Source organism: Phyllostomus hastatus, unplaced genomic scaffold (assembly GCF_019186645.2).
Source record: "Phyllostomus hastatus isolate PE091 unplaced genomic scaffold, TTU_PhHast_1.1 phas_contig_57, whole genome shotgun sequence".
NCBI classification, from domain to species: Eukaryota; Metazoa; Chordata; class Mammalia; order Chiroptera; family Phyllostomidae; genus Phyllostomus; species Phyllostomus hastatus.
Window position 1 is genome coordinate 538124 of NW_025333912.1, and position 15516 is coordinate 553639.

Below are 15516 nucleotides of genomic sequence, written 5' to 3' on the forward strand. Positions count from 1 at the left end.
TAACAAATGACATTTTATTATTCAAATGATCTTACAATATCAACACCAATGCTAATAAAATTATATAATATGTTGAATTCATAAATGGCAAAGTCAGTTGTAATTCACTTGAAGGTTCCCATATTTCAAAGTAAGGCTTTTGTAGAACAATGAAAATCCTCTATTTTGTAGAATTTTGATCTTTGCCTCGTAAAGGCGGGGCGAGGCAGAGGCGCCCCTGTGGCAGTGCACGGGCAGCGGAGACGGGACCTCCGGGTCGGCAGGCCCAGCGCCTGTGCTGCGGGCTCAGCCCACCCCCCGGGATGGAGCACTCCGGGCTTCCACCTTCCTCCTGGTGCAGCCATCGAAATGAAAGAGTAATTCAAATCTAGACAGATGTAGATGGGACTTCAGGTTCCACTCAAAGTTGATGTTTTCCCTTTTCATACTCTTTGCAATATAGGAGAAGTAAAATTAATTCTTCCTGTGAACTAAGATTTTTAAATACTGAGATGGGTCCTTCCCCTATTGAATGTGAGGAAAGCGGCTTTGCTCTCCCTGCTTTCGGCTGTTAGCCGCGACAGAGCTTACGCTCAGCGCGTCAGCACGGGGTCAGTGACTTGGCGACCTTTTAAAAGCAAAGACATACCAAAACGATGTTTTTTCAAAGAATATGTTAACAAATAAGGGCTTGTTTTGTTTATACATTCCATGGTTAAAGACAAAATTTGGATTTATTGTTATATTCAGGAAATAGGGATTTCATTGTTAGCCCTGTGTGTGCGTGTGTGTGTGCGTGTGTGTGAGGGGGGGCATTATTTTTCAGTTTGTGTAAGACTCTAACTTCCTGAGATCTCTCTAATTAGGTGAAATACTGGTTGAGGTACTTAGTCTTCTTACCAGGAATTGTAGGAAATTATACCTTGTACATTCATGAGAAAATGAAGTAGATTAACAGTTAATAACCTAATGAGACATCTGTTTAAACAGATTTTTTTTTTTTTTTTAATCTGGGAGCAGTGTAAACATGATTCTAAATTTACAAATGTGTTGGTTATTCTTCCTGGTCTGGGAGGTTGAGCCAAAGTGTTCCGCGATTAGAAGGAAGCCTGAGCCTGGAAGAATTCAAACTATTCCATAAATGCAGATACAGTAATACAATCACGTCAGCTGGCAGTTATTTAATAAGCACGTACGGGGCCTTCTGTTGCTTTGCTGCGCGGCTCACATACAAGTGACCTGAGTCACCCCGTCTTCCTGGTCAAAGGGTCCGTCCTCGAATTCCCGCAGGACGCTGTCGCTGCTGCTGAACCCCGAGAAGCTGCTGCACTGGGCCGGCCTCTCCTTCAGCCAGCACTCTCCCGGAGGAGAGGGCAGGCCCTCCGCGGGTGGGCTTCTGTCCTCGGCATATTGGGACGTGGCCGTATCTAGTCCGATGCTCCTACTGGTGACCTTGTTCCTATCTTCACCTTTTGCATGCCGGCTGGCTTTCCTCTGAAACAGAGATTGGCACCAGGGATTAAAAACATGGGTGCTTTCCTGTCCCCTGATCTAGCATATGCTGTTCTCTGCCCAAAATGCCCTTTTCCAGCTTCTCTTCAAAGTCCTGCTCATCTCGAGGGCTGGCTCAGAGCCCTTCACATTCCCGCCTGCCCCAGGGGGAAAAGCGACCCCCCACCCGCCTTTCACAGCCCTCCGTAGCTTCCTGGCACGGCATTCTCAGCAGTGGCGGGCTGCTTGTGTGCATGTCTGGACCCTCAGCGACACCCCTGAGGACAGAAACTGTTGAGATCACACTTTGGGGAACAAGGCGGGGTAGAATACATTCAAGATCCCATCTTCTTGGTGTAATTGGGATCGAACAACAGAAACGGGTCACCAGGGGCCACCCCACACCCGTTTCACTGAAGAATGGGCAGCACGGAAGAGTCACAGAAAATTCAGACCCAGCCTAGGCCTGGAGCTTCTTCCTGGGCCAGGCAGACCCCTCTCCTCGTCCTGCTACAAACTGCTCCTGCCTGATGGGGCTGGGGGCTTGGGGTGGGCCGGGGCCGCTGAGCCCCCGGACCAGCCCATTCTGCACACTGTCTGATAAGCTGCAGGTGTTTTTGCTTTGAAATATTTATTGAAGGCAGACAGCGTTCTTGGTGCAGTTCAGAATAAAGAGGAGGACACGGTCTCTGCCAAGGACGTGAGAAGACGTCTAAGTCAATGAAAGGGAAGGTCAAGGAGAGAGCTGGGGCAGCTCAACACGTCAACACGTGCACGTCCAGACTCCGATGAGATTTCTTCACAGGGGCTTCTTTAGTACTGACAACATGGCGTAGATGAGAATGCAATCATGCACTTTTAGGTACAGAACATGGAAACGAGTAAATTAAAAAAGGATAAAGATAAAATTTTAGAAGATAAATAAAAGTGATAAATTTAAAAAGCACAGTAATTTCCTAGTTTGCAAAGAGTTTGCTTGTGAGAAAACAGGGATTGCCGTTCAGTATAGCAGCATAGGTAAACATGGCTCGGCTCGCCTCCTTGCATGACCACATCAAAATTACAGCTGAACTACAGAACGACCAGAAATACAGCTGAATGGAAGTCCTGCAGCTATGGCATGAAGGAAGAAACCACACTGTGACTGGTAGAGGGGATGGAGATGTGTAACAGGTGCACCCTACACCCACGTGTGGCAGATAAAAATTGGGAGGCATATCTCAGGAGCGAGGGGTCCCAGCCCCTCACCAGGTCCCCCAGCCCAGGGATCCAGTGCCAGGAAGGTAAGTCCTCATAACTTCTGCCTGTGAAAACCAGTGGGATTTGAGGCTGTGGAAGACAAATTGCTAGAGTCCCAGGTAGTTCCTCTTAAAGAGCCCACACACAGACTTACTCGAACTTGCTCCCTCTGAGCTCCAGCATGGGAGCAGCAGATTAAAAGGCACCAGAGACATATGGGGAGGAACTGAAGTGCCTGGCATCAGTGAGAGCTGGGGGGCAGCTTACTCCCAGACAGAAGTGCTGGCAGAGGCCACTGTTCCTTTTCTGAGCCCTCCCCCCAACAGAGTGGGCAAGTGGGCACCACATCTGAGACTCTGTCAACCTGGTTCACTCTGATTGCCCTTCCCTGGTTATTCCCCAAAGCTCCACCCCAGCCAACTTTCAGGCCCATCGAAGCTGTTTTCACTGGCTTTTCCATACTGATGACTTGTCTTGGCTCATGCTTCAGGGTTTCCTAAATTCTCTCACACAAGCAGCATCTGGCCTCAGCACGTCCTGTACCTATTGCTAAGTGCCCCTAGGCCTGGCTCTAGCAGGAGCTGGCCTTGGTTCACAGCTTGAACTTGCTTGGGCACCTCCAAGCCCTACGAGTAGCAACTGACTGCAGATTACTTTGCAGCCTATGCTGGGTGGCCCTGGATAGAACACAGGTGGTGGCTGACCTTGGCCTGTACCTTCTGGGAGGTCCCAGAGCCTGCACACTCAGGGGGCAGCTACAGACCATGTCAGAGCACCATTACCCAACCACTTCTACAAGTGACAGACTCAAGGAGCGGACTAAGCAGGCACCAGGGCCCTGCTGAAGTAAGTCTTGCTTTGGGGAGTGGGACCCTGCACAGCCGATCCTCCATGGTGATCTGTGTTTTGTGTTCAGTGGTCACAGCCAGTTCTTGCAGTTGATGGGCCTGGGTAAATCCCTCTCATTGACCTGCCAACAGCAATCAAAGCTTAACTACAAGAGGAGGGTGTACACAGCCCTCCTAGTGGGCACACCTAGAGTGCCCAGTGTGGGTGATGGGGAGGCTGTGCCACTGGACTCTACAGGACACCTACTACATTAGGCCACACTTCCAAGCCAGGGAGTTGTAGCAGCTCTACCTAATACATAGAAACACAGAGAGGCAGCCAAAATGAGGGGACAAAGAAATATAGCCCAAATGAAAGTACAGAACAAAATTCCAGAAAAAGAACTAAGCAAAATAGCCCTGGCTGGCATAGCTCAGTGGATTGAGCGCGGGCTGGGAACCAAAGTGTCTCAGGTTCGATTCCCAGCCAGGGTACATGCCTGGGTTGCAGGCCATAATCCCCAGCAACCACACATTGAAGTTTCTCTGTCTCTCTATCTCCCTCCCTTTCCTCTCTAAAAATAAAAAAATAAATAAAATCTTTAAAAAAAGAGAACTAAGCAAAATGAAGACAAGCAATCAGCTAGATGCAGAGTTCAAAACACTGGTTATAAGGATGCTCAGTGAACTTAGTGAGAACATCAGTAGTATAAAAAAAGCATGGAAACCATAAAAACGAACCAGTCAGAAATGAAGGATACACTACCTGAAATGAGAGCAATTTACAGAGAATCAACAGTAGAATGAATGGAACCAAGAACCAAATAAGCTATTTAGAATATAAGGGAGCAAAAAAACACCCAGTCAGAACAACAAGAGAAAAAAAGAATACAAAAAAATGAGGATAGTGTAAAGAGCCTCTGCTACAACTACAAGCATTCCAACATTCGCATAATGAGGGTGCTGGTAGGAGAAGAGAGAGCAAGAAATTGAAAACCTATTTGAAAAATAATGACAGAAAACTTCCCTAATTTTGTGAAGGAAATAGACATATAAGCCCAAAAAGCACAGAGTTTCAAATAAGATGAACCCAAAGAGGCCCACACCAAGACACATCACTATTAAAATGCCAAAAGTTAACAAACAGAGAATCTTAAAAGCAGCAAGAGAAAAACAGTTACTTACAAGGGAGCTCCCGTATGACTATTAGCTGATTTCTCAAATGAAACTTTGCAGGCTGGAAGAATCTGGCAAGAGATATTCAAAGGGATGAAAAGCAAGGACCTACAACCAAGATTACTCTACCCAGCCAAGCTATTATTGAGAATGGAAGGGCAGTTAAAGAGATTCCCAGACAAAGAAAAAGCTAAAGGAGTTCATCATCACCAAACCAGTATTGTATGAAAGGTTAGAGGGTCTTCTTGTAGAAGAGGAAGAAGATAAAAAAATATGAACAATAAAATGGCAATAAATGCATAACTATCAATAATTGAATCTAAAACAAACGAAATGAACAAGCAGAAGAAAAACAGAATCATAGATACAGAGAATGTTTTAATAGTTGCTAGATGGTAGGGGAGTAGGAGGACGGGCGAAAAAATGTGGTGGCATTAAGAAGTACAAGTAGTTGTTACGGAATAGTCACGGGGATGTAAGGTGCAGCACAGGGAATATAGTAGCCAAAGAGCACATGCATGACCCCGGACATGGACAACAGTGTGGGGATTGCTAGAGGGAGTGACAGGTGCTGGGTGGAGGGGGCAAAGGGAAAAAAATTGGGACACCTGTAATAGCATAAACTAAAATATAATTTAAATTAAAAAAAAACAAAGTCTGTTTACTGAAAGTTCATTTATATGTTATTTGGGAACTGGGATTACACTTTCCTAAATATAAGAGTTAAAATTATAAATTTTTTTTAATTATAAAATTCTTAGAAAACAAAAAACATAGAAGTCAGATGCCCAGGTTAGTCTTACAAAGGTTTGCTAACTTATAGGCTTGTTGAACTGTACTATATAAAATACAAAAGTATTTTCTACTGGTTTTCAAAGCAAATATATAAAGCAAACAGCTTTATTAAATATATATTAAATATATTAAATATCCAAAGCAAATATCTAAAGCAAGCAGCTTTATTAAACTGGGCTGCTGTGGAATGTAACCCGTTTATGACGTGGTTGGTACAGGAAGATGCGGCCCTCAGCGTGCTGCCTGCAAAGGAGTGTTACTAGAGTCTTTGGGTAAGTTTAAGGGCACGGAATCTAAAAGGGTCCTACTTCAACAAAGGCCCAGCCTCATGGCACATTCTCATGGTACTGGGACCTGGCCAGTGAGGATCCCCTTTGGGCTGCAGGCAGCGCTGATGGGTACTGCCAGACGGGGCCCTTTCTCAAGCCTGGCTGCTGGCTCCCTTCCCGACGTGCAGAACGACCTCTCAACCCTGGCTGACTGACAGAAAGTGGGAGGACAGACTGCCTGGGAGCACTTGGCTGCCTGGTTCTTCCCTCCCTCACCCACACCAGAGCCAAAGGTAAATTTTGCAGTAAGTTCCTGTTGTATATCAGACAACACAGGCCAACTCTCACATACTGAGTGGGAATTTTCTTAGCAAAAATTGGGTATTTTCCAAAATAAGATAATATTATTCACTTGTAGATAGGTACTTATTTTAAAGTTTTGTTTATTGAATTTATTGGGGTGACATTGGTTAATAGAATTTTATAGGCTTCAGGTGTGCAATTCTATAATATACATCATCTGTGTATGGTATTGTATGCTCACCACCCCAAGTCAAATCTCTGCCCATCACCATTTACCCCCTTTACCCACTCCTACCTTCTGCCCCCACCCCCTTGCCCTCTGGCCATCACCACACTGTGTGTGTGTGTGTGTGTGTGTGTGTGTGTGTGTGTACATATATATACATGTATATTTATATGTATATTTTTTACTTTAATCCCTTCACCTTTTTCACCCAGCCCCCAACATCCCTCCCCTCTGACAGCTGTCAGCCTATTCTCTATACCTATGTGTCTGTTTCTATTTTGTTAGTTTATTTTGTTCATGGATAAGTATTAAGTAAACAGCCACCAAATGGAAGTGTCAAATATTAGAAGATGACGAATATCTAACATGGTAACTCTAAAGAAAGGTTTCAGAACACTTTTCTTTTTTACCACATGACTCTTCATAAATACATTTCAGCAATGACAGCGCCTCCCCTATTCCACCCTCACTCCACATGAAATAATAGCATTTCCAGTGAGTCAAACTGCAGTGTTCTTATAACTTAGAGGGTAGGAGTCTGAAGCCTGGCCAGTCCTTTGAGATCATCTGCTTTAATTGCTCATTCTACAAAGGTAGGACCCTGGCCCAGAAGAAGATGGGATTTGCCCAAGGTTAGGGAACGCCTCAGTGGATTGAGCCTTGGCCTGTAAACTGAAAGGTCACAGGTTCAGTTCTCAGTCAAGGCACATGCCTGGGTTGTGGGCTGGGTCCCCAGTATGGGGTATGCGAAAGGCAACCACACATTGAAGTTTCTTTCCCTCTCTTTCTCTCTCTCTTCCTTTCTCTAAAATTAAATAAATAAAAATATTTAAAAATAAAGAAATAAGCTAATGTATATATGAGATATTTCTTGGTGTTCATATGATTTTTTAAAGTTTAAATTAAAATTTGTTTGGAAAGAGAGGAAGTCAGGGAGAAATAGAGGCAAACATTGATTGGTTACCTCTCAGACACGCCCCAACCAGGGACCAAACCTGCAACCTAAGCACATGCCCTGACTGGGAATGAAACCCGCAGCCTTTTGATTTATGGGGTGACGGCCAACCAGCTGAGCCACACTGGCCAGGGCTTCATATGATTTTATTATAGTCGCCCTGGAAAAGATCTGATTCACAACATTTCTCTGGCTGTTGCTTCTTCACTTCTTGGTCTGCATTAGAGAAATAGTTCAACAGGTGTGCCCATGAAGTCTTTGCCTCTTGAAATCATTCATTTCGAGATGTATTTTAAAGACAAGAAAATTATTTGAATGCAAAACTGCTCTAAAGAACAATATATGTAAAATTGGAGCCATTAAAATTGAACTAACTCCTGGCACCTATTCTCTCCATCTTTCTTTTAGTAACAGAAGCCCTCCCCACCCCCACCCCCTGTCAGTTTTAGCAGGGCATGTGCTATTTCACTGTGGCACCAGCACATGGGTGCCCAGATTACATTTCCCAGCCTCCCTGACAGATGCCTGTGGCAACATGAGTGAGTTTAGACCAATGGGCCGTGAGCAGAGCTGTGTCTGTGACTTGGGGATCAGAGCTGTAGAAGCACTCCTGGAAGTCCTTATGACTGCTTCTTGCTGGCCAGACGTGGCGACAGTGTGGCAGCGGCTCTGGTCCAGAGGCAGAAGCCAAATATCCGGGGGGGCCAGAGCTGCCCAGTCACGACGATGCAGAGCCACACTCTGCCTTCCTGTGCCTGCCCATCCGTAGACCATTCCAGGAAAGAGACCGTCAGGTGTAGTGAAATCATTCTCTGTGGGCCTTTTCGGCATTGCATTGTGATGGCAACTAGTCACTAACTAATAACTAGCAGGAAAAAGTTGTTGGTGACTAATGCTTTTCAGCTTCATTTTCCAACTTTCCAATAATGAAAAATTTCAGGTTTAAAGGATAGTACAATGAATGCTCATATACTTACCACTTGATTCAACCCTTGTTAATATTTTGCCATATTTGCTTTACATATATGTATATGTGCATTTTTGAACTTCAGAAAACATTAATACATTATGTTCCTATATACTAGCTGAAGGTAACTTTTGGCTAGAGGGTTGTTAGGATTTCTGGGTTTTTCTTCAGTTTCTTCTCAGAGTTTAGGCGTGTTTAGTCATTTAACATAGAAACACCTTCCTATGGAAACAAAAGCAACGTTTCATCTGAAGAGGCCCTGCGTGGAGCCCTCCTGGTGTTTTCTAACTGAATCCTCCTCACGGCCCTGTGGGGGGCGCTAATGTGCATATTTTACAGATGAGGACACAGAAGCTCGGAGACTGTAGGGGAGGCAAGGTGCAGGTGAGCACGCACACAGGAAACCCTACTCCAAGTTAGCAGAAACTCAATACTTTTAAATGACCTTTTGGTTCAAAGGGAAATAGGCTAGAGAATTGAACTGAAATGGAGACTTTTTAGGTACTAAAAAATATGATGAATTTTACTTTAATCTTCAGAAGAAATAAAGTTCAGCCAGGAGATCTTGGAAGAAAAGCTGTCAACATTTAAGATATGGAGGTAAAATCCTGGTTGGAATGTCTTACCCTACTCAGCATGGCTCACTTCCTTGAATCCTTTTAGAGGCTGTTCTCCAAAATAAAGAAAAATGAAAATAGACAACAGAAAGCACGATGAAAAGAACCTTGCTTCACTACACTACCCAGCCTCGTGCAGAGGGAAGAAATGCCGACAAGCTCATCACACTTCATAAGAAGCCTATTAACTCAAGGATTGTCTTTTCTGAGGGACAAAGACAGAAACTGTAGTCTGTGTGACTTGTAAAGCAAGCAATCTTTTAAATTTAACTCTTAAATCATCTTACATAAAATGTATAGTTCGATGCATTTCAGCACCTGTGTACAGATTTGTGTGACCACAAGCAGGACACAGAACAATTCCATTATCCCCCTAAACTTTCCCTAACACCCAATCCCTGGCAACCGCTAATCTGTTCTCCACACCATAGTTCTGTCTTTTGGAGAATGTCATATAAATGGGATGGTGTAGTCTGTAACGTTTTAACACTGGCTTCTTTTGATCAGGGTGCCTTAACCCAAGTTATCATGTGCATCCTTCTCTCCCCGAGTAGAGATGTGTTGTGTGAATGTAGCGCTGTTGTTTGTTCATTCTCCTTTGGAAGACATTTGGATTGTCCCCAGTTCATGGAGGCTATGAACACTTTTATGTACAGGTTTTTGTGCGAACATGAGTTTTAATTTTCCTAGCACCCAGCAGTGGGATGGCTGGGTCCCCTATGGTAAGTATATGTTTAATTTTGGAAGAAGCCGCCGAACTGTTTTCCACGGTGGCTGTACCGTTATGCATTCCCACCAGGAGTGCATGAGGGTCCCAGCTGGTCTTCAGCCTTGCCAGTTCTTGGTATTGTCAGCATTTTTTATTTTAGCTGTTCTAATAGGTGTTTGGTAGTATCTCATCGTGGTTTTCATTTGCCTTTTCCCTTGTAGCCAATGATTTATGTGTCTTTTTATGTGCTTATTTCTCACCTACATGTCCTCACTGATGAGGCATCCAAGCCTTTTAAGTATTTGTAACTGGTTGTTTCTTTTCTTATTGTTGAGTTTTGAGAATACTGAATAAGGTCTGAATGCAAGTTCTTTGTCATACATGTGATTTACAAGTTTTTTTTCTTCTAGGCTGTAGCTTGTTTTTTCATTTTCTTTTGTTATTAGCAGAGCAAAGTTGCTAATTTTGATAACATCTAATTTATAATTTTTCTTATGCGTTGTGCTTTTGGTGTTATGTGTGAGGAATTCTTTCCTAGCCCCAATGTATGAAGAATTTTCTACTATTTTTGCTAAAAGCTTTTAGTTTTACTAAAACAAACTATTTTTCAATAGCTGAAAGAAAACTGAGGCAGTAAATGGGGGTATAAATATTTTGGATTGATATTTTCTATGTTCCAAACATCTAAGCTACCTAGAATATTGCATATAACATCTGTGAAATACAAAACAAATTTCAAAAGGAAAGGTATTGATAACTTTAGAAGAAAAAAATTCCAACAATATACTTCATTATGAAATCCTCAATTCCCTCCCCCAAAGAGGGGCATGCAATGGAGTTGTTTAATACGAAAGTGCTGTTCTGTGTTGAGTGCAATTGGATATGGAAAACCTTATACATCTTGACGTTAGTCTCAGTAGAAGAAAGAAATTTCTTTTCAAGTGTCCAACTCTAAGATCAGTTTCTACCAGCCCGTGAAATTTATCATTTTAATGAAAACTCATTGACAATCCCAGGGAAACTGTTGTAATGTATTAAGTATCTACCAAGTGGTTTTATAAATATACACCTTCAAAAAAATTCTTTGAAAAAGCTTTGCAAATTAAGCAATTCCCTCATCAGCCTCTCCCAAACAACAACTGATTGCAAGGTACAAACAAAGAATTGTGCCATGGGGGCATACAACCACATGAATTTTTTCAAGGCTGATCAAAAATGTAACTGTCACAAAACACAAATGAGATAGCTAACTCTGCTCTATGGGATATTAATAGTCTACTTTTCCAATAATCCACTACCTTTGCGAGGTAAAATAACAAACTGTTTTCACTAAAGAAAATGAAAAGAATTTACAAGTTAGTTTTCTGTTATAGCTCTTAGTTACTTCAGCTGAAGACAGAACCACCTATGTGTTCTGCCTGAAATAATTTCAATATCCTGAGATTTCTTCCTAGGAAAGTGAAACCCTGCCAAAGGAAGAAATAGTAAATCCACTTTGAAGCAGAATTCTAAACTATAAATATTCCTGGGCTCCTCATTGATACAAGCTGTTCCATATAAATGAGCCAGTAACTTTATATTACAGTGAATGCACATATAAAGATTACCTCAAGAAAAGCTACCACTAGACTACTAAATAGTATCTAAAGTTAAACAAAAAGGGCCTAAATATTTTCAGGGAATCAGAGAACTGAGTAGGAGAGACTCTGTGGAGGCCAGATTTTGGTTCTTATCACCCTCACACCCACCGGCTCCGTGACCCTCGCTCCGCAAAGCTCAAGAGGCTGTCAATTCTGCGGCTCTTTCCTCAGAAACGATGATTATTTGTAGAGTACTTTTTTGTTTTTAGGGAAGAGGCTGTAGCATGGTGCAAAGTTGCTCTGGGTGAGGGGAAAGAAGAATGAAAACTTTTTCTAGCCATTGTCGACATAGACCCACCCTTGATTCTTTTTGACAGAATATTTCCTAATGAACTTGTGAACGTGAGCCATCTTCACTGGAAGTGGGGTGTGTGTGTGTGTGAGTGTGCGCGCGTGTGTGCGCTCACCCAGGGGCTCCTATGTGGCCTTTCTAATGCCTGTGTACTTGGTGGCTCTGCTTCCCTGCTCCAGGGAAGTGTCTTTCTATTCTCCCTTCTACCTCTCCACCTGCTTAGCTGTCAAGCCAGCCGGACGCTTTCATTCATTTTTTTAATTGAAAGATTCTTTTTCGAATTAATGTGAGACATCTGGACATGGCGGTATTATACACAGGGTGGGGCAAAAGTAGGTTTACAGTTGTGAGTGTGCAAAGCACAGAGTTTATTCTTGTATTATTATTGATTGATTATTACATTATTTTCCATACAGGCAACTCTAAATCTACCACTTTTGCTCTACCCTGTATACTGCTAGTCTAGTTTTGCTAGAACTCTAGCTTCTAGTTTTTAAACTTTAATGTTTTCTAAAACAATATTTTTTTAATATTGTGGACAAAAAAGGGGCCACACACTAAACCTGACAAGGTCAGGGGAGGCCTGCGTGGTGGCCTTACAGACTCAGAGACCGAGAGCAACCACAGAGGATGGTTTAAAGTGAAAACTTCTTCATTAAAACTCTGGTGGGTAGTCATGTGTAGGCTGGTAACGTCCTTGACAAATGTCAGTCTTCACCTTAACCGAGCCTGCCTATTGTCTTTTTGTGTCTAAAATAGCATACCTTTGGAATGTCTGAGTAATCCCCCTTCCTCTCCCGACCCCTCAGGGCACAACCTCCCACCAGAGCACAAGACCACTGAACCCCTCATTGTTATCTTCTTGCCCACACACCATCTCTGTGCGCTGTGAACGCCCATTGGTAACTGTCCCGTGCCCGCCCAAGTAAAAGAAGCACGTGTCTCTCCATTTTACTCTTTATCCAACCTCAGAGATTTCCCTGCTTTGCTTTCTTGCACCTCCCTGATCTACCTCCACTGAATGACTCATAACCCTCCTCAGGCCTCCTCCTTTGACTGTAACATATAAAATAAGCTGCAAAATTTCCATTCTCTGGAACATTTTCTCAATCTGTTGAGATTTTGCTTCCCAGCAACTGTCATCAGTTTGGCTCAGATAAACTCGTAAAAAGTCTGTACAGGTTTGGACATCTCTTACATGGCAATACACAAAAAAGGAAAGTATACAGAGCTAAAAATGGATGAACTCGAGGAGACAATATGAAAGTACTGACAGAGGTCACGACAGACAAGATTGCACAGATCTGTCGCAGGGTTCGGCACATTCACGCACAAAAGTTAGAGCTGTAAGGAGGAAAAATGTCCTCTACTTTCTTAGGTCCAGTGACTGGGGCCTACAAATTTAACTGGCAGGGGACAGGTTAACAGGAGAAAAGGCTTATTTTGGATGTGCATGGGGGCTTCACAGAGAGGAAGCGAAAACCCAGAGGTAGTTCCCCCAGGAGCTGACGTACCGCTTTAACGAAGGGTGACCGCACTGTAGAGGGGTGGCCAGATGAAGGAGAAGGGGTGTGGGCTCCTAGGGGAACAAAATGTGGGAAGGCGAGGACGTGGGGAAACTAGGGGAAGACGGCGCTTATTTCAGCAGGTCTGTTCATGCACACTCAGGTCAGCTGTCCCCAGTGACAGTCACCTCTGCTGACTGTCTTCTCTTCGGGTATAGGAGCAGGAGCCGACTTTACAAATGGAAGTTAATGTCACTTTATAAAGAGAAATTCATGCCTTGCTTTTTCTCAGAAAGGAGGAGGGTGGAGTGCTCCTCCTGTGTCTGCTGTTTCCTAATAATTGCCTTCTGCTCAAAATAGCCCTTCTGCCAAAGGGGCATGTTCTGAGCTGGCGTGTTCTGATCTCCTTCAGAACTGCCTCGTGTTGCTGGCCGCCTGCATACTTCCCTTGTTCTATGTTGGTTCAGAAGACTATTTCCATATCAAAACCACACTTCCTCATCTGTATTCACCATTTAGAATGAGAATGAGAGTTCCAGGATTAAATGCTTCAATATAACACTCAGTTCATAAAGCATCAACCTTACTCACTTCTGGTGTTTGAGCCACTGAATTCCATATAACTGGTCTCTGAAGAAACACAACTTGCTTTGTAGCCAAATTCCCTTCACTGCAAAGTAAAACAACAGCATTAGTATTTGTGAATTAGTAATTCTCCATATTTCACATGTGGCTAGAATGTCCCTTTGTAAAATAACCTCCCAATCCAAAAAAAATTAAGAAATAATTTTATATAAGTTGCAACTGGAAAAACAAAGAGAAAAATCCCCCAAAATGGAATACGGCCATTACAAAAGAAAATTTTAATGTTAAAACTTTGTGACCTCATTATACTAACATAACTTTTCGCCTATGTCCCCTTCTAGTCTTTGTCTACGTAATGCATTTCTGTGCATCTGTAACCACCGCGTACCTGCATTTCTGTGTTCTGTGCTTCTCACGTAACATCCTGACCTTGTTTGTACACTGTGGCTGTATTCTTAATAATTGCATAGTATCTCAAGGACTTAAGACACCAAAATATACTAAGTCTTTCCTTTATTTTAAAAAACTAGGGTATTTCCAGTTTTCCGTAGTTACAAACAATGCTGCTATAGAACTATGTATAGTTTTCCCGTTCTTATGACTCAAGAAATATGTATAGTCTTCTTATTCTTATGACTCGAGGAAATCTTGAGATAAATTCTCAGGAACAGGATTACTAAGTCAAAAGCGTATGATTTCAAGTTTCTGTTTGCATTGTGAAATTTGTCTTTTGAAGAGAAGAGACTAATTTGAGCTGCCACACGTGAAGAATTTTGTATGGCTTCTCAGCCGAGGGCCTTGAGCCACAGCTATTAGTTCTCCTTGCAGATGCTGCTTTGTGAGCAGCTACTCAGCATTCCCTTCGTTTAACGACCATCATGGCACATTACCCTTTGCCAAAGACGACTCGGGGTTTGGATTTCCCTGAAATGTTTTTCACAGAGTCTCCATGGATTTATGGGGAGGAGTGTCTGTAGCTAATGTTGCTCAGTTACGACTTTTATTATGCAAAAAACCCCCAACAAAACCTCACTATTAGCTGAATTTTATGCTGAGCTCCCTTTTCTGGAAAACAAATGCAACATTGAAACTCTGGCCCTTAGAGGTGTATGTCAAACCCACAGCACTTGAGCATCCCAAACTTACCGATACTGTCGAATTTTGAGACACAAGCAAATCTTCCCCCAAAGTGGGCAGGGGAGGGGGCTTCTTTTTCTTTCTTTTTAATTTTAAAAGACTGCTTCTGGTCTAATCTCATTTTAGTTTGACTTTAGAAGGAATAGACTTGATATGAAACGTATTGTAACTTTTTAGAACGCCTTAAATCCTCAGGAGCCCTCGGTTGTGACGCAGGCGAACAGGGAAGCGTGGAGCAGTGTCCAGAATGCCCCGTCTCTCTCTGGCAAGAGGAAGTGTTTGTTTGCATTGTGAAATTTGTCTTTTAAAGAGAAGAGACTAATTTGAGCTGCCACATGTGAAGAATTTTATATCGCTTTTCAACCGAGGATCTTGAGCCACAGCTACCAGTTTTCTTTGAAGATACTGCTTCCTGTACCGGAAAAGGAACCCGGAGTGGCTTTGGAACCAGAAGTTCTTGGGTTCAAATCCTGACTCTCCCATAGCACTTGGTAGCTGATGACTTTAGTGAAATCCTTAAATTCTCTGACTTTCTTTTCCTATCAGGGACCGTGTGAAGGATAAATAAGTCCATGTCCACGAAGACCCTCTAGTGTGCCTGCCACCGGAAGGAGCACAAAAATGTAATTTCCTTCCACTTCCTCCCTTTACTTAATGAAATGTGGGGTGGGGTTAAAAAGGAGGGAAATGTCTCAGAATCATGAATAGAAAAATTGAGGGAAACGTACACAAGAATAGAGGTTTCTGGGTAATGTTCTAGGTGTGTGATCCACTCAGAGAATCACATGATGGAACAAAGGCCTG

At 42.9% G+C, this 15516-nt stretch overlaps 1 protein-coding gene across 1 annotated transcript in view; it reads right to left on the minus strand.

Annotated features, from left to right (window-relative positions):
* The window catches only part of RFTN2 (raftlin family member 2), a 62911-nt gene continuing 47395 nt past the window's right edge, over positions 1-15516 (minus strand). Inside the window, exons 8-9 of the mRNA XM_045847679.1 lie at positions 13582-13660; positions 1-1473 (exon numbers count right to left, since the gene is read on the minus strand). Coding sequence (XP_045703635.1) covers positions 1204-1473; positions 13582-13660 — 349 coding nt within the window. The 3' untranslated portion in view covers positions 1-1203. The remainder of the gene's footprint in view (positions 1474-13581; positions 13661-15516) is intronic.